The sequence below is a fragment of the Pelecanus crispus genome, chromosome 4, assembly GCF_030463565.1.
Source record: "Pelecanus crispus isolate bPelCri1 chromosome 4, bPelCri1.pri, whole genome shotgun sequence".
Classification (NCBI taxonomy): Eukaryota; Metazoa; Chordata; class Aves; order Pelecaniformes; family Pelecanidae; genus Pelecanus; species Pelecanus crispus.
The window spans coordinates 45,136,145-45,154,753 of NC_134646.1; the positions used below are offsets into that span (position 1 = coordinate 45,136,145).

General features: G+C 37.1%; 1 protein-coding gene across 1 annotated transcript in view; it reads left to right on the forward strand.

The window, feature by feature from the left end:
* GALNTL6 (polypeptide N-acetylgalactosaminyltransferase like 6) overlaps positions 1-18,609 on the forward strand; it is a 512,334-nt gene that overhangs the window by 201,946 nt on the left and 291,779 nt on the right. Inside the window, exon 4 of the mRNA XM_075709495.1 lies at positions 14,959-15,097. Within this exon, the coding sequence (XP_075565610.1) occupies positions 14,959-15,097 (139 nt within the window). The remainder of the gene's footprint in view (positions 1-14,958; positions 15,098-18,609) is intronic.

The window sequence follows — 18,609 nt, forward strand, 5'->3', positions numbered from 1 at the left end:
ACTTGAGGGAATTTGCTGTCAGCATAGTATGCTGGTGCCACGTATTGCCTGCACACTAGCCAGTAACCTTGTGTTACAGACTTCATCATCTAGAATAACCATTATGATAATCATAAGCATGCCATTCGAAATAAAGTAGAAAGCTCTTTACACTCTAAAATTCACCAGTTGCTTTCCTTAACATTGGAAATGTTCAAGTTCTTCAAATAATGTATTGCTGTATGATCCTATCTATGTGCTTCTACTTGACTTGATGTTGTAAACTTAGTTTTTTCATGTGTGGAAAATACAGTTTAGCAGAGGATGTGGTTAAATTCACCAACACAATTTTGGAGTATTTTTTAGCCTTTTGGCCTTCAAAAGGCCAACAAGATGTTTGGATTTAATAATCGTTCCTAAAGAAACCAATAAATTGTGCCTACTTCCCTGTCATAGCTTTTTTCTTTTGACGGTATGAATTAAGTTCGCAAGTACAAAAGTCTAGTATAGTTATCTCAGTGCAGTTTATGACTTAAATACGTGTAAGGTGACTTTCCTTTCTTCTCCTTCCTGTTTTCATTAAACAAGCTGACAGAGGAAAATTATTGGACTGGTGAAACAATTTGTCTGACATCCAATCAATATATATGAAAAGGCAGAGATATATGACTGTTTTGCTATAATTTGCTTTATAGACACTAGCTCATCAAATGATGCTCTGTAATCACTGCTTCTCAAGGAACACAGCTACCTTTTGGCTGTGGTTATGTGACACAAAGTCGTCCACCCTCCCTGCTTGCAGTGGAGTGGTATTTGGGAGAATCTGTCCTCCTTCTAACAAAAAGAAGGTAAAAAAAAACCCCACATTTCTTGGAGCGGCATTTTGTTCTGCCAACCTGTGTGATAGTTCTGCTGTCTACGAGCAGGAAACAAGCTTTTTTAGGCAATCTTAACTAAAAGGCCTGCAGGTGATCTTGAAATGTAAATAGTAAAACTTGGCAGGAAATTCAGTGAAAGAACAAACTAACTTTAATGCTCAGATTAAAAAAAAAAAAAAAAAAGTCAAGATATATTTTTAAATTGCGTTATCAGTATTCTTAAAACATGGAGACAGTCTTGCTTTTGGTATTTGTCAGTTAATTTGCTCTGAAAAGAGGTTTATATTTTTAAATGATAGCTAAAGTAATTTCAGGTTACCCTATTTTCAGGTTACTTCATGCACGTGTTTTGGAAACTTTAGTCAAAGTCTGTGAGGCTACTGATACTTCTAGTTGCTCCTTGCATTGTTGTTCCATGGCAGCTTACAAAAGGTGAGACTGATCATGAAGCACAGTGAGTACTGGTGTAAAAATCAGGGAAGGAATAGTCTCCAGAGGACAAGCTAACAGACACTTAGAAGATGCCAATTCCCTTGTCCTCCCAAATCTATTTTCCTGCTCTTTCAAAGGAAAACCTGTTCTGGTTATTGAATACTTCGAGTCACTCTTCAGGGATTTTATAGTGGAGAGAGTAATCTACTTTTAATATTGTCACACAAAAATTAAAAGAAGCCCCTAAATAAATAACACATTGGTTTATTTGGTTTTTCGATATATTGTGTTCCCAGCTTTTACTAAAGCAGTTACACTGGGAAGAAATCCAAACTTCACATGCTTGAGAAAGAAGAGTGAAAGCTGTGAGCTGTTAAAAGATCTAGAGGGCTGACGTTTTAATTAGCTGCTGCTATTCAGTAAGTTCAGCAAGTTACTAACATACTGCCACTTCAGTATGGTATTTAAATGACTTTTTTCCCCCAGTTTATACAACTGTCAACTTTTTTTAAAGTTCATAATAAACCGTGATACAGACCATGTTTTCATATGGTTTTTTTTCTGAGTAATCTGGAGTTTTACATTGAAGTTATGAGACCCTGAGCATTTCTTGGCAATGTCCGATACTCAACATTTTTTCATTTCGTATCTGTTTTATTTAGTGGATAGTAATTACACATCTTAAAAATGCTAATAAGGGTACTGATAAAAGGATAGATGCTTGGCTACAATTTTAGCCTGCTCGTGTCATTCTGTTCAGACCTATCATTTGAGGGAAACTTAATCTCACCATTTTAAGTACTAAGTTCAGGAGCTAAATCCCCATTTTGAGAAGGTCCTTTAATGATAATCCTGTCTCTCTGAATACCCGGATGAAGAACAGTTTATGTTTTCAAATATTTCTTGGTCAGCTGATAGAAATGAAAGGGAAAACAGAGAGGGAAAGGAATTGATTGGAAGGTTTCTCATTGCATAGTGTAAAACCTGAATGTACTGTGTAGGAATGTTTTTTGTTCGTTTTTTTTTTTTTTTTTTAGCAAAGACTCTTAACAGCATTTTGAAGGATGTATTCTTTCAATAAGCTGAAGTGTATTTCATGCATTTTCACAGACCATCTGGATGATGAATCTATTGTAAAGGAAGTGAGCTCATTACTAGTGATTTCTGTCAGCAGCAAGTCTGATTTTAGCAAAAGCATCATGGATTTTGGAAAACGTATTCTGAAAATATAGCTAAAACAAATCAAGACTCAGTAATTAGAATAAATATCAAAAATTGAAAACATTTGGAAATGCCAAAGGTAACCTTATACAGAAAGTCTTCGTCTGTGTGGAGCATCAATTCTTTATCCAGTCCAAGTCCTCTGTCATAATTTCTCTTAATTGTAGTAATACACAGTGAGGCTTTTAACTATTTTAAAGATGTAGGTTTACTATGTAAGAAAGTACAGGAAAAATTAAATTAAACATGCAGAAATACTTTCTGTAAGTTAAAGCATGAATGCAGAGATGAATTAATGGCAACAAAACAGACAAGCTAAGTGGGTGGGTTTTGTTTGTTTTTTTTTTTTTTCTTCTGGAAAGTATGAGGAACGGTGATTTCTTTCTGCTTTTCTAGTTTCAAATATACTTGACAAATTTGAAGGTCGAATTTCTGGTAATGCTTCTAAAACAAGCCTACAATTTAAGTTAATCTGTGCTTTATGTCCTGTTCTTCTGTTACCTGTGGTTATGGAGGGCTAGGGAAGTGCATATGCTTGCTCTCTTAGCATGGTTGCTGAAGATCCCCTCCCTTCTCCTCAAAGACTGGATTTGTTGAGGGGCTTTTGATCATACAGACAAAAATAGAATTGAGAATTACAGTGTGCTGCGTAAATCTATCATGAATCTGCATAATGGGAATTAACATTTTTAAATTTTTCTCAGTGAGAAAAATTTTTAGCGAGTTGCTTCATATACATCTGAAAGTTAAAGCTGTGTGCATGTAAGACTTTTTGGGTTGATACTTGAAACTTTGTTCTGTCTATGATAAAATGGGAAATTATGGTTTTGGTTCACAAACAGGATTTTCAGATTGCATGTCTATCCTTTGATAATGTTAGTTAAGTTTTGTCATTTATATCAGAATTCGAAAAACAGAGACTGTAATTTTAGAAGTTTGTTTTCAAAATATAGTTTTGATTTGCTTCTTTTAACCCAGACATCAACAAAATGAAAGAAATACAGCAAATAATTTTGGCTGAATCCAAACATCAGTTTTTAGCAAATTAACTTTTTCAAAAAAGTTCCCAATGGGCATATGCAGGTTCCTGCTGAATTATGCATAAATGTGGGCCTTGGGATAAATATTTAGTCATGTTCTGTAGGTGATGAGTTGTCCTTTTGAATAGAAAATATTTAAAACTAATTAGTTAAAAGTTCAGTTCAGTTCATGGCTGAAGGTGATTTTTTGAGTCTCCACATCTGCCTCTGCTTGTTTCCACAGCATATATTGACTTGAAATTTCAGTCGACTTTAGTACAGGAAATGTACTCAAATTTGTGTCAGGGATTTGAAAAATAGTTGGCATTAATTAGACTCCTCTTATTCAGAAAGAGGTGAATCAATGGCAAGGGAGGAAAAGGGCTATGTAGAGCTGTGCTCATAGCAGGCCAAGCATTAAGTTTAGTTCTCCTTACCACAAGAATGTCAGTCAGTCAAAAGGCTCTTTAAAATGAAGAATGTGTTTTAAACCACAAAATGAATGATAAAAGGCAATATTAATGATTGCAGCATTAGTGGTGTCTTGTAAGAAGAGGGAAAGGCAGTCACTGGGAAGTGCAGTAGCGGTGAGTATATGCAGCAGTATATGTAGTATCGAAATAGTTTTCAGCACAGTAATGTGTCTTATTTTCAAAAAAAACCATGAAAAGTAGAAGAGCACTGAGATTCAAAGTGTTACTTTGGGTGTGGTAGAAAAAATGTATTATGTTTTAAGTAAAGCAGAAGGACTTAAGCAGACCAATCCCAAGAACATGACATAACTTGAGTTTCAGTTATTTATCTGCCATAACTGCACCTTGCTGTATCTTAACATGTTTGTACAGTTCCCTGGGCTTATATTACTTGTCTTGAAGATAATTCTAGTATCTCTGAATTTGTGGGGGTGGGGGTGTCTTTTTTTATTAGACCAGGTAATTATTTGCATGCTCAGTTTCAGTTTCATATTAAACTAATTATTGTCTGAGAAATACGGCACTGTATTTTATAACATATAGATCCATGCGCACCTGAAAAAGTAATAAAATACACATATACTACCTGAGGAAGTTACCTTCTTGGCCCTGAGTGTGCAAACTCTGCCTGCTTATGAACACCCTTCTCAGCTCTACAGAAGGAAGAAGGATGGCCTTGTCGCTGAGTCACTGTGGTAGGAATCGGGTGGCATAGTTCTTGTTCCTGGGTCTGCCTCACACTTTAACTCTGAATATTTATTGTCTCTATATGTAGGAATGGTTTTGATTTTTTTTTTTTTTTTTTTTCCCTGGTAGGGGTCTTACAGTGTAAATCTAAATTTGCTGGGAGCTGTGACAGCTCACGTATTCTTTCTCTGTAGGATACACATCATGGAATAGGGCTTCTAGTGCAAGAGTGACTATGCTATTGCACACTATTTACATAGCTAAATGCCTTTTTAAATGTTATTCCATCTTCGTTGTGCAACAGCCACAAAGCCAGCTTCTAGAGCTAGTTTAGGTTGAAGCTAAATAAAAAATTAAAGAACTCCTACTAATAGATTTTTTTTTTTTTCCCATGGAACATCCTGTTTATTTTCCTGTGACGGTATGCCGTAAACACATGGTTATAATATGTCTTAGAATGAAGAAAAAAGAGGGGAGGGAAAAGTCTCATGTTAATTACAGCTCTTAGAACCCTGTCATTTTGTATTTCTGGGCTTTCTAAAACTGTACCTATGCAACTGTACTTTTGCGTTAATTTTGTGGAGCTGTTTAGTTCCTGTATATACCATGTTACTAACACTTTAGTTTGAGCTTTTCTGAGAGATCAGCTTGGACACGTGTATTAATTACAGAAAACCCACTGGTACTAGAGACTATTATAATGCCATTCTTGATGCAGTTTGTGTGAATTAATTTCTTTAAGCACTGAAACAAACACCTTGCCACTATCAGTAGATTTTTTTTCAGATTCTCTCGTTCCATAGTAGGTCCTTTTTATCCTAGCAGGTCTTTCATGTACTGTCCTGGTTTCAGCTGGAATAGAGTTAATTTTCTTCCTAGTAGCTGGCATAATGCTGTGTTTTGGATTTAGTAGGAGAAGAATGTTGATAATATACTGATGTTTTTAGTTGTTGCTGAGTACTGCTTATGCTAGTCAAGGACTTTTTCAGCTTCCCATGCTCTGCCAGGCGCACAAGAAACTGGGAGGGGGCACAGCCAGAATAGTTGATCCAAACTGCCCAAAGGGCTATTCCGTACCATATGACGTCATGCTCAGTATATAAACTGGGGGGGGTTGGCCGGGGAGCAGTGATTGCTGCTTGGGAACTGTCTGGGTATCGGTCGGCGGGTGGTGAGCAATTGCACTGTGCATCACTTGCTTTGTATGTTATTATCATCATTATTATATTGTTATTAATAATATCATTACTATTTTACTTTATTTCAATTATTAAACTGTTCTTATCTCAACCCAGGAGTTTTTCTCACTCTTACTCCTCTGATTCTCTCCCCCATCCCATCGGGGTAGGGGGAGTGAGCAAGTTGCTGCATGGTGCTTTAGTTGCTGGCTGGGGCTAAACCACGACACCAAAATGTGAAGCCTTTCCTGTGTTTGAGTTCTGTTTCTCAGATGCTTGCTCATTCAGTGTTTGGCTCTGATTAATGGTCTACAGCCACTCTGTTCTAATGTTAAATGTAAAAAGGATTCTGGTGGCACTGGCATTTGGTGATAAGTAGTTAAACTAAATAGAAGATGTACTGTGCATCCCTTGGCTACAGAGTTATGATTAGATTCAGCTCAGCCTGCAAAATGCTACTGAGGGTATTGCTGCTCTGCTGTAGTGATAGAGCAACTCGGATCAAAACAGCATGTGTTGCTGCTTGTCTTGCATTGTACACTGCAGCATTCTGAATACACTGGATGTGCCAAATAGTATGGTCTTTGTCTTGTCCTCCTTTTTTTCCCTAGACTCATTCTACCCCCTTTTCCATTTTAGTGAGTCTTTCTGCCTACCAAGCTATTGTAGTACTTGCATCAAGTGTTAAAAGCCATGGATTTTTTAAAATACTCTTATTTATTTTTCTGAAGTGTTTGTCCAAGCCTTCAAACAATTTACTTTTCAAAGAGTTCATATGCAGTCACCCTTCTGCTGAAACACAACAATACCACTGGTTAACCTCATGATGTATTTTAAAGCAATTGCTTTCCCCCCACACACTGTATTTTTGCATATGTTGGAAATTCAGAGGCTGCATTTTTAATGTTTCAAATGGATGAAAAAGGTGAGGGATACACTACTCTAATGTTCCATAAAGCACAGGCTGTAAGATTTAGGAATCACTTATTGACTGAGAAAATGCACATATCCCTCTGCTCTGGTGAGACCCCACCTGGAGTGCTGCGTCCAGCTCTGGAGCCCTCAGCACAAGAGGGACATGGACCTGTTGGAGCGGGTCTAGAGGAGGGCCACAAAAATGATCCAAGGGATGGAGCATCTCTCCTGCAAGGACAGGCTGAGAGAGTTGGGGTTGTTCAGCCTGGAGAAGAGAAGGCTGTGAGGAGACCTTATTGCGACCTTCCAGTACTTAAAGGGGGCCTATAGGAAAGATGGGGAGAATCTTTTTGGCAAGGCCTGTTGTGACAGGACAAGGAGTAATGGTTTTAAACTAAAGGAGGGTAGATTTAGACTGGATATAAGGAAGAAATTTATTACGATGAGGGTGGTGAAGCACTGGAACAGGTTGCCCAGAGAGGTAGTGGAGGCCCCATCCCTGGCAACATTCAAGGTCAGGTTGGCTGGGGCTGTGAGCAACCTGATCTGGTTAAAGCTGTCCCTGCTCACTGCAGGGGGGTTGGGCTAGATGACCTCTAAGGGTCACTTCCAACCCAAAGCATTCTGTGATTCTGTGATATTTAAGATAAAGCACAGTGTCTTGATTTCAAATAACCAAAATGAAATGAGTGATATAAAGGTTATAAGCACAGTTGGATTGTTCCAACTGTTAGCTGTATAATGCACCTTTTCTGCTAGGGCATAACTGCCAACAGCAAGGGCCAGGTTGAAATTTAATGTGATATCTAGTAAAATGCCTAGATACTGGCAAGAATTAATCTCCAGAGCACTGACCTAATTTTTTCTTCTTGCAAATTAATTGACTCAATAAACAATATTTTATTCAAGGTAAACAAATAACATATAAGGGCTAATTCCTCAAGTATAACAATAATAATTTTGCAGTCCTCTCTGGGAAGGCAACAGCTAGGCCAGCTGATTGTTCCCCACTGCAGAACTAAAACTTTCCTTACTTTTGGGAACTGTGGAGTCCTGCGATGAAACAAGGCCCAATTCAAGTTGCCAGAGCTTTCTTTGGTGCTGTGACCTGGGGCTTCTGCCACTTTGCCAGACGTTGCTGTTTCTTGCTCCACTTGCTATGCTGTTTCATTCTTCTGCTCAGCACCACTACTGCTCTCCTCACCTTTTCGCTGCCCTGCCTTACCGCTGTGTCTTTTGGTAGCAGTTTCTGTTGATTCAGCTTTTAGGAAGAGTGTGTGAAGCACTACCATGCCCTTAGTGTATACAGACTACTGGTAATCAGCTTCTCCCACTTCATGGACTCATAAAATGTCATGCCATCTTTTTCTTTGCATTCTGACACGGAAGTTACGATCTTGGATTAACATTAAGAGATTAACATCCAGGCCTGGTTAGTCTATGGAAATCTGGAAATTCTGTCTAATGCCCTTAAAAAGCTGTATTTTGTAGTAATTTGTTTTCACTTTGATACACATTTCTTTTTACAGAAATGCCTCTCAAACGTAGTAAGACCAAATACGTAAAATAAGTACATTTCAGAGGTTTCCAGTTGTCCCTCTTATCTCCTCTTCTCTCCAGGAAATGCTCTTCCTTTATCTACCTCCTTCCAGTATGGGATCTCTTTTTGTTGAGGGATGGGAGAACACATCACTGCTATAAGTATAGATCTCATTTCTGTGTTAGCAACAGGTTCCTTTCATTTCTATCTCATGTGAATGATAAGCAAACAATACTCTAAAGATTCAACTACAGTGCAATATGAATGTACTCTTTTAAATTTTTTAAGGAGCGTATTCTTCTCTCGTGTTTTTTTTGTTGTTGGGGTTTGGTTTTTTCCAGTTCTGGATGTGAGCTGGCAGTGAAATAACATTTAAAGTTACATCTTTTTCTCACTTTTTCTCCCAAGCTGTGGTATTTGTACAAAGCCATTCCTGAAGAGAGAGGCAGCTCAGTTCATATTTCTCTTGCCGACCATCATGTTACTGTAGTAGCAGTCCTGAAAGGACAAGGCCTCACATTTGCTCCCATTATTTCTATACCACTTACTGAGGACTATGTGGTCCTTGAAAAGAAATCATGTATGTGCTACTGGCATCTGAAGGTTAATAAAATAGTGGGAATTTGAATACTTTCTACCAGAAAACTGGAGTGAATTTTGCATTGTTTGTTGTCTGTAGTAGTTTGATATTGAAACAGTAATAAATACATTTTGTTATGTATTTACAAAGAAATTATTTATTCTTGCTTAAAAATGTATTGTTCATGATTTACTTGACAGGATTTTTATTTGTCCCAATTGCACAAGTAAGATTTGATTACAGCTGTGTCTGTTTTGCTAAGGAAAAGCCTTTTATATTGCCTCAGACCTTGACAGAATTATGTAATAAATAATTAAAAGTATTGTAAATCATACTGCAAAGGCTTTCCAACCTGTTACCAAATAGAGTAGCAAAAAATAGAACCAATAGGCATTTCTGATCCATTTTCCATTAACGTAAAATCAACTAAATTGCCTTCCTATAAATTAGGCTCATTAAGTTGTTTCTCATTCCATAACAAGTCAGCAAAGAACATTCTTTCATGCATTTTTTGACCAAAACCCTTCACACTTTTTGGTGGAAATTAATATAAACTGAAAAAGGCATGTGTTCAAAGCAAGCAGTTCTTTCCCTAGTATGAAAGGAGAAAGTGATTTGATACCTTTCCCCCCTTTTTTCTAAAAGACTGGTCTTGTACTAGTCCCTGACTTGACTCTTGAACTAATTTTAGATAAAAAAAATGTTCACCCACATGTCTTCAAAACATTTCAAAATACAAAGTTTGCAGACAGGATAACTCCACCAAGTGTAGATACTCCAGAAGAGCTGAGACATTTACTGTCCAAAAAAAAAAAAAAAGAAATCCTATTTTGTGCATTTATCAAATCACCTCTCTGTTTAAGATAATTTAATATGTATTTTAGCAGACATGCTGCACTGTGCCATCCTGTTTGTGAGGATAAGGAAAAATAAGGAAGAACATTATTTTGTTTGTGCTCAAATGGAAAATCGTTTCCCAAGAAATTTAGAATGCAGTGGCAGTCGAATTGATAATCTGTTATATTTATTAATCAAAATAATATAAGTCCATCTCCACAGCGCAAGATGGCAAACTTATATACAGCTGTGCATTGGGGAAGTTCATAGATGATGTAAAATATACTACAGGTTCCTTTAAACACGGTTTTTGCCCTCTGACTCGGCCAGTTGCACTGACTCCCATATCAGGGAGCATAAAAGGTTATTGTGTAGAAGTTTATGTGGCAAGAAGGTGGAAAATGATGTCTGACTCAATGTTTTTATTCAGCTGATGATCTTTATTTCCCCTTTTACTTCTTACACTTTTTTTTTTTTAAGCTGATGTGTGACTGCATTCATTTTGAATTTGTGTTCCTTTGTCTACCCTTGCTAAGAAATACAATCACTCTTCCCCCATGGGACTTCAGTGCTGTATTGAAATATTGCTCTAGGATAAGATTAGATACCTGTTCTCCTCATGAGAACTTTCATGAGAAAGGATGAGCTCTGAGTTTACGCGTGATGTGCACAGACAGCATTGTACTAGATTCTGGGTGGAATATTTAGGGGTAGTAGAGAAAATTCCTAATATACTTTAAAAAAAAGAGGCAGAATTATCCAAAATAATGAGATGCAGTGTAAATAAGAAGACTTACTTATTTGTTGGCTCATGTATTAAAATAAACTCCTTTTATTTAGTAAAGCATTTAGTACATGGAGAATTCTTATGCCCTATTACAAATCTTATTGGATTAAAAGATACTTGAATTAAAGGTTATGCTTAAATATTTTTTTGAGTTATAGTCTTAGTGTGACTGAGAAGTCTTGCCTGAGTAAACTAATAGAAGTGAGTATAAACAGTAAATAATTCAGATTTGTACACAGTTCTTCCCCACAGACACTGACTGGCTTATGTTCTTTATCCACTTAGTTTCCTGTGTTAAGATGTCAAGCAATTGCTTAACTTCCTTTAACGTATATGGCAAAGCCAATCTTTTTTACCGTGCCTACTGAACTATAAATAATGTTAATCTGAATTATAAAAACAAATGCCCAAAACAAAACCCAAAAGACCTTGAAACCAGAACCTGTTGCAATGTGTTTTGTTCTTTATAATTTTAAGCAATGTTCCCTATCCATTGCTTGCAGAAGTAGTGCAGAACTCTTCTGCTGTATGTTCAAATTGATTTACAGCTGATACATTTTGCCAGCAATACCCCTGTTCTCTTTATAATTATTGTACTTTGCAACTGTGCCAACATGGCTGATTCAGAGCCATTATTCTGCTATTACACATTTGTACTGAATATACAGAATGTTTTTTTTATTTTCTTGTCTTGCCCTAATCCTCTTTGTTTTGTGCCATCTGCTGAACAAGAGAGTTTATTCTCCTTCTGCTGTATCTGTATTTAGTATAAGCAGAAGGTGCTTTAATGGAGGTGTCCTTGAACTATCAGTTATCAGTTGTTGTCAAGCATAAAACTTAAAACCTTTAGGGCTAGGTATAGAGTGTATTGTTTCCTAGGAGACATTAACATCTTTGAGTGGGGCTAAAAAAGCCTTATAGAGCATCTGATATTTGGCCAAGCCACTGCTTTATTTGGATGGCTATAATATTTTACTTTACCATGTTTTAATCTGAATATCTATTGAGACGCATTTTGAGATGGTGTATTAAAACCCTTACAATAACATAGTACTGAGCAATGTAGAGATGTCAACTTCAAAACCATCACAGTGTTGTAAGGAAAAAAAAAAAAATCTAGCATATTTTCAAAAATGCTGGTTACACTGAGTACCGAGTTAAAAATCAGTGTAATAACTCTGTAATCACAAAGGTTAGACAGCACCGTATGAATTAAATGGTGCTGTTAGGATTCCCACGCAGTGGAGCATTCTGATGGAATTTTGGGGCCCAGGTTGAATATATGTGTCATTCTCATGCTTTTGGGTTCTTCCCCTCCTTTCAAAATCAAAATCCAAGTAACTGAAATAAAATTACTGATTGTCCTTAGTTTCTAGGGTTATTTATGCTGCAATTGTAAACCAGCCTCAGAGAGAGTTAGTACCAAGTCTTAGTGCTGGGATGGTTTTATCTGTCACGTTTTGGTGAGCCCCCCTTTAAACCCAGAGAGGCCAAAAATTAACCATCAGGCTTTTTCACTCTTTCTGTTCCCTACAATACTTTCTAGCCCTAATGCACTTTCTGAATTGCTATTTTGCCTTCAGGCAGAACAAACAGTATAGGAGGGCTTATATCTGTCTATTGATTGGTTTAAAGTAGCCTTCTGTAGTCAGTAAAAAGACATTAAACCCCTTCATGCTCTTTTTCACAAGAATTTTACTCTTCTTGCTTTGTGAAGTTTCCTCTTGTCACCCTGGGATTTTAGGTGAACTTCTGGATAGGCTAGCCAAACCAGTGTGCAGTGATGGCAATTTCTGTCAGTCATCTAGGAAAGCAAATCAGTGACAGAAGAGAATTTTAATGTGCTTATGATAATTTTTATTGCGGAGGAGACTCATACATGGCAATTTTCTGGACAGCGGGAACCCTTCAGGGCTACTGACTATCCAAAAGTAGTTGTACTTTTTTTTTTTTAATACTTATCTTCTAAGCTCTCTATTTCTCTCCTTCCAAGGAGAGAAATGGTCTCTTTTTACCTGAGCTCCTTTAGAGAAATTAGCCAACTGCTTTCAGCTGGATCTGGTAGATGACCATCTAGCTAATCAGGAGGAGCTGCAGAGTGAGAGAGCAAGCAAACAAGAAAGCTGGGAGAAAGATCCGCTGGATTCCCAAAAGCCCACAAGCGTCTGTTAATGCTCTAGGTGTGTATTTTAATATAGTGTTATGAAAGAGTCATGCTTCACAACTTCTAGTGTACCTCATGGCTCAACTTACTGTATAAATGCAAAAACAATTTGTATGCAGCAATTGGTCAAGTGTTTCTGCAGTACGATATGAGAAAGTTCAGCCCATTCCCAAGTTGTTCTAGATAACAACCATGGTATATATTTGTTTGGCTTATGTGCAGTGATAGTGCTCCATATTCTGTGAGAAAGAGTGGAAGACTTCACTTTAAAAGTACTTAAGTTTTACTAGCAGGGGACAATAGGAAGAAACTGTAGTACTATGAAAAATATTCATCTCCTGAACAGCCAAATGGACTCCTTTAAGAAAAGCAAAGAATCAACCTTTCTTAATACAGGGTGAATAGGTGGAATATACAGAAAATTATGTTGTAAAAACATCAATTAGTGGTAGTATGTCTTATCATATAGGTAATTTATTCTGGAATTTCCATTATATTAGGAACTACCTGGATAAATCTGTTATTAAAAGCAAATAAAAATAGTTACTTTGGGTCTACTTAGAATATGTACTGAAAGAGAGGCTAAAATTTCTGTGTCTTGGGGGTTGAATGACATTAGCTTATTGTTACTGTACTATGAAATAGATTTGATATAATTGTACTATTGAATTTTGAGCAGTATTCTGACTCATCAGCTGCTGCTTTAATATTGTATTTCCCCCACCATATTTAGTATGAAATCATAAAGGTTCACATAGAATATTAGTCTCAGATTTTGTATTATGTTAGCATGTTACGTGTATTTGGGGATGTTTGAAAATAAAAATGACGAGATGCCTGTTAGTAATGAAATAGCATAAACAAAGAGTGTTTCATAATACAAACTAACTTTTTTCCCTTGTAAGTAACATTAATTATTTTCATTAAGAATTTAATGAAATTGTAATTATATGCACAAAGTTTGGAATAAAATAATGATTATTTTATCTGCAAGACATTCAAAAATTGAAAAACTACAGCATCTTTAATTGCATATTCTATGCTTTTAGTGTTTTGTTCGTGTGCAATATGAAATAGAGTATTGACAGGGTCTCGCAGGCTTTCAGGATACCACTGGATGTTTTTCTTGGCTTGCTGTTGCTTTCCTCTTCATCCCGTCCTGCAGCTGCTCCTGATTAGCTGAGGATCAGGTGGCCTTGGTCACTTACCAATCCAGCTGGGAAGTTGATTAATTTCTCTAAAAGAACTTAGGTAAAAGGAGCTATTTTCTTGTGAGTGGGCCCAGAGGGACAGGGACATTATAAGCTGATCAGTTAGATGTAGAAGAAGGTGTATCTTCTTGAGAACCTGAGTAGGCACAAAGGGCTCAGAAACTCTGAAGAGTTCATCCTCTACAAGAATGAAAAGGATAAAAATAGTTGAGAAGAAGTGATGGCTTTTATGTTCTGATTTTCTTTGAAGTGTTTTTGTTTGTCCTCTGCTCTGACTGGAAGAGGTAGAGGTATAGTTGCCCGAGGTAGGTACTAAGCAAACGAAGTGACTGATGATGAGAACTAACTTGGGAATAAAAAGCTGGAATAGAAAGTCTATGCTTTGCCAGGGAACAAGCAGATGATTTCTTTAGGGAACTAAAGTGACCAGTTTCTGAAACCATATTAGTAGTGCTGAGACATTAGAAGCACTGAGTACATCTAGTTGGTCCCTTGGAGTGCAAGGATGTTCAAGGAGCCAAGAGCAAAACATTTGGTTTCCTTACCATTTGTTCTGGAAAGTTGGACACCCTAAACATCAATGCTAAAGTTGTTTTTGGGAAGGAGGTGGGGGGGAGTGATGTTCTGCCTGCTAAAATGTAGAGTAATTGAGTAATCGGGTTCCTCATATCAGTCAAAAGCAGTAATGCTGGAACTGATCCATTTGTTCATAATTTTGCTATGAAAGCTTGATTCTGATGCAAAAAGGTCTTATTTAGCTTAATTTACAATTCAATTTTTTAATGTATAAATGGCTGTAAGCTGATTGTGTCTCTGGAAAGAAGGAAAGCTAGATGAATTGAATGAATTCAGAGGGACTTGTGAGTCCCATTATTTGTACCTACTTCATGGTTTTGTACTGGAAGTAACAGGAGTGTGGCTAAAGGCATTGCAAGAAATTCCTTAGAGATGTTCCAGACACGGTGTACTAATTGAAGTTCAGTCTGACTTATTTTTGTCTTTGTAGTCCATGTTGTGCTGTCAGTCTCAGGCAAATAATTGTTTTGTTTCATTGCAGGGAAAGGTGAACATGGAAAGCCGTACCCTCTTACAGAGGAAGACCATGATGATTCTGCTTATAGGGAAAATGGCTTCAACATATTTGTTAGCAACAATATAGCACTGGAGCGATCCCTGCCAGACATCCGACACCCTAAGTACGTAAATTGTTTTCTGGACTATTTGATTTTAAGTTTTTATCTTTGTATATCTCTAAATAACCTGTTTTCCTGGAAGGTCAAACATGAACCCTCAGACAACAAAAAGTGACTATTGCATTAGATAGGAAATGGAAAATTTATCACCATTGTCAAATCATTTGCTCTGTCTGTCTTTTACATTGACTCTCATCTCATTGGTAACACGTTAAGGCTACAGAAGGCCTCTTTTAATTACAGAATGATTTTCATGTCATTTCTGGGTAGTGAATTGTTAGGCAGTGAGAAATAACATTTCACAGGGTTTTTCAGGTTCTCATTTGGTAATAGCTGCAGGTCTTTGGACTGTGGTGCAGGGTGACAAGTTGCATAAAATTTTTGGCTAAATATTTGAACCAGTGTTTCCATAATGTTTCTCTTGGTTTTGTTACATAAAGAGTGAAAGCAATCCAATAGCTACAGCTTATCAGGTGCTGATACTACAGCTGATTTATGCAGTGTAGAATTACATGAAAACAGAATGAGCAATGATGAGATGCACATGCAAAATTGGGGGGTGGGGGGGGAGGGGCGATGAATGATGGCATTGTTCCTTGATAGCAGTAATGTCCTACAGAAAAATAGGGTAAAGATTATTCTGGAAAATAAGCACTGAGCTAAAAATTATCATGCAGTTCTCAGCAAACATAAGTTTCTGTTTATGTTCTGTGATTTTTCACTCCCTTATACAAAGAGTAAAGCTTCCTATCTGTAACAGGAAAGGTCATGTATGCCTTTCTAGGCTGCAGGCTTTAGTCCTCTAGAGTCATTCTGAGCTCTAAAAGGGTGGTATGATTTGGTTTATTTCTTTATGTGGTGTTTTTGCCTCTTCTAATTGAGTGTTTTGCAATTAGTATACAGGGGAAAGGTACAGGTGTGTGACAAAACTAATTATCTCCATGACTAGGTTTGTCTTTTCCTTCTGATACAGTTCCCTTTATTGTAGGATGTTTCGGGTTAAGACTTCTACTCACTTCTTAACCTATACAATTTTGCTGTAAGAATTAGTTTGAAGTTCTTCAGGGAACTGAACAGAACTTGAGAGCTTGACAGAAGTTCTTGGTGGGTGGAAAGAGAAATATCATGGTGTCGTGGTTTAACCCCAGCCAGCAACTAAGCACCACTCAGCCGCTCGCTCACTCCCCCTGCCCTGGTGGGATGGGGGAGAGAATCGGAGGATAAGAGTGAGAAACACTCCTGGGTTGAGATAAGAACAGTAATAATTGAAATAAAGTAAAATAGTAATGATAATAATAACACTATAATAATGATAATAACAATAATAATATACAAAGCAAGTGATGCACAATGCAATTGCTCACCACCCACTGACCAATACCCAGACAGTTCCCGAGCAGCAATTGCTGCTCCCCAGCCAACCCCCCCCCCCCCCCAGTTTCTATACTGAGCATGATGTCATGTGGTGTGGAATAGCCCTTTGGGCAGTTTGGATCAACTACTCTGGCTGTGCCCCCTCCCAGTTTCTTGTGCACCTGGCAGAGCTGAAGGGAAGCTGAAAATTCCTTGACTAGCATAAGCAGTACTTAGCAACAACTAAAACATCAGTGTGTTATCAACATTCTTCTCATCCTAAATCCAAACCACAGCACTATGCCAGCTACTAGGAAGAAAATTAACTCTATTCCAGCCAAAACCAGGACACATGGCAACTAACACTTCTTGTTCCATTAAATGTGGAACTGTCTTTTTCAAAGAATGAACAGTGTATGAATGTTTGCATAGTAAGATTTTAAACAATAATTCACAGTGGAGGAATTAACCAAAAAAAAAATTTTTAAAATAATCTTTTGTTGGAGGTGTTTCCTATTTAATTGCTGTGTTTCCTATTTAATTGCCATGTTTCATTGTTTTTAGAAAACACTGTTTATCTGTTAATTTGTATATATTAATATTGTTTGCTTAGAATTAAGGCAAAAGAAATAATTTTTAATAAGCTGTATCTTTTAGATACCTTGTTTGCCTTCTACCTTGCCAAGTTACCTGAAATGATTTATAGAAAGAGTGCTTCCAAGAAGTTTGAGTTCTAATGTACAGCATCAAAGCTGTGTTAAATTACATTGCTGGCATAATAAATATGCTCATCAAGCATCTTTCTCTGTTAGCAAAACTGCAGATTACAATTACTAAATACAAAAGGAAGTCGACATGTTTATCCTCCCTTTGTGTTTTTGTTGTTTCTCACCCACTCCTGTCTGCACAGTGAATGACGTTTCCCTGCATGTCCTCAGAAGCAATGTGAGCGATGTGTTATCAGAAGTGACATATTAAGAACAAGTCAGTGCTACGTCAGCCTTTCTCAGCCCTGCTTCCATCTGCACCAATCCTTTAGTGACTTTCACCCAAGCATCACATATGGGAAACTTGAATCCTTAGGTATCTGTATCATTTTCATGTTCCAGTTCAGCTAGGTTCCTATGGTGTTCAGTGAAGTCTTGTATGGTTGATTTTTGGTAGTGTCCCAAGTGAACTGACTTCTGTCATGTCCTTCTAACCTTCCTTACGTTAAACACTTGTAACACAAGTAGTCCGTTAGTTAATTGGCTGTGTCACTTATCTTCTAAATGTAAAGATAAAAAATGTTTTTGCACTAAATTTGCATACTAAGTAGTACACTGAGTAAGATGACAAAGCTGGGCTCTATACTTCTGATGGTTACATCTTGAAGCATGTCTATGTCTTGAACTTCTAGGACACACGAAAGTCTGACAATGCTTTCTGACCTGCTGTCAGAAACAAACCTATCTCTCAGCTGCTGTGTGTTAAGTATGATGCAGGCCAGTCTCAGATTGCCCTTCGCTTTTGGAAATGTGTCCTCTCTTCAGAAGCATGTGTGAAATGTGAACTAATTCATACCTCATAAGGTTGCCTTCAGATAAACTCATTGGAAAACTGTATAACTTCTATGCCAGAGAAGGGCTTTCTTACTGAAATAAAATTAGAGTAGGTAATTAAAGTGAGATATAGCAGGCAAGAACTAGTTTGGTCAGCTTCTGAGTATTATAAAGGGTTTTTGCTTTGTGGAGTTTCTAACTGCCCTTCAGCTTTTAACTATCTTCTTTTGCATGTTTGTGGGGCATACTGTTATAGACTTTGAGCTTTTGATCTTCTGTCTCTATTTAGTGTATACCATTTGCACAGGGGCTTGCCTGTGCTGAAGACTAATTTCCTGGAAATGTTGCCTAGGAATTGTTTTAAAGAACCAAATAGAATGGTTTTGTTGCCATCAGTAGAGAAAAATTCACAAAACAAACCTTGAAATACAACAAAAACTGAGTGGGGAATCTTGTAATTTGGATCAAAAGGTATTTAAATTGAAAGAGTAGCTATAATAGTTTCTATGTTTCTGTGAAATCACTTCATCGAAAAAATTTTATTCCAAAAATCTTAGACCAAAGAAATTTCAAGTCCCACTTCTAAGTGATTGATTTCCTGGGAAGTATGCAAAGATAGCA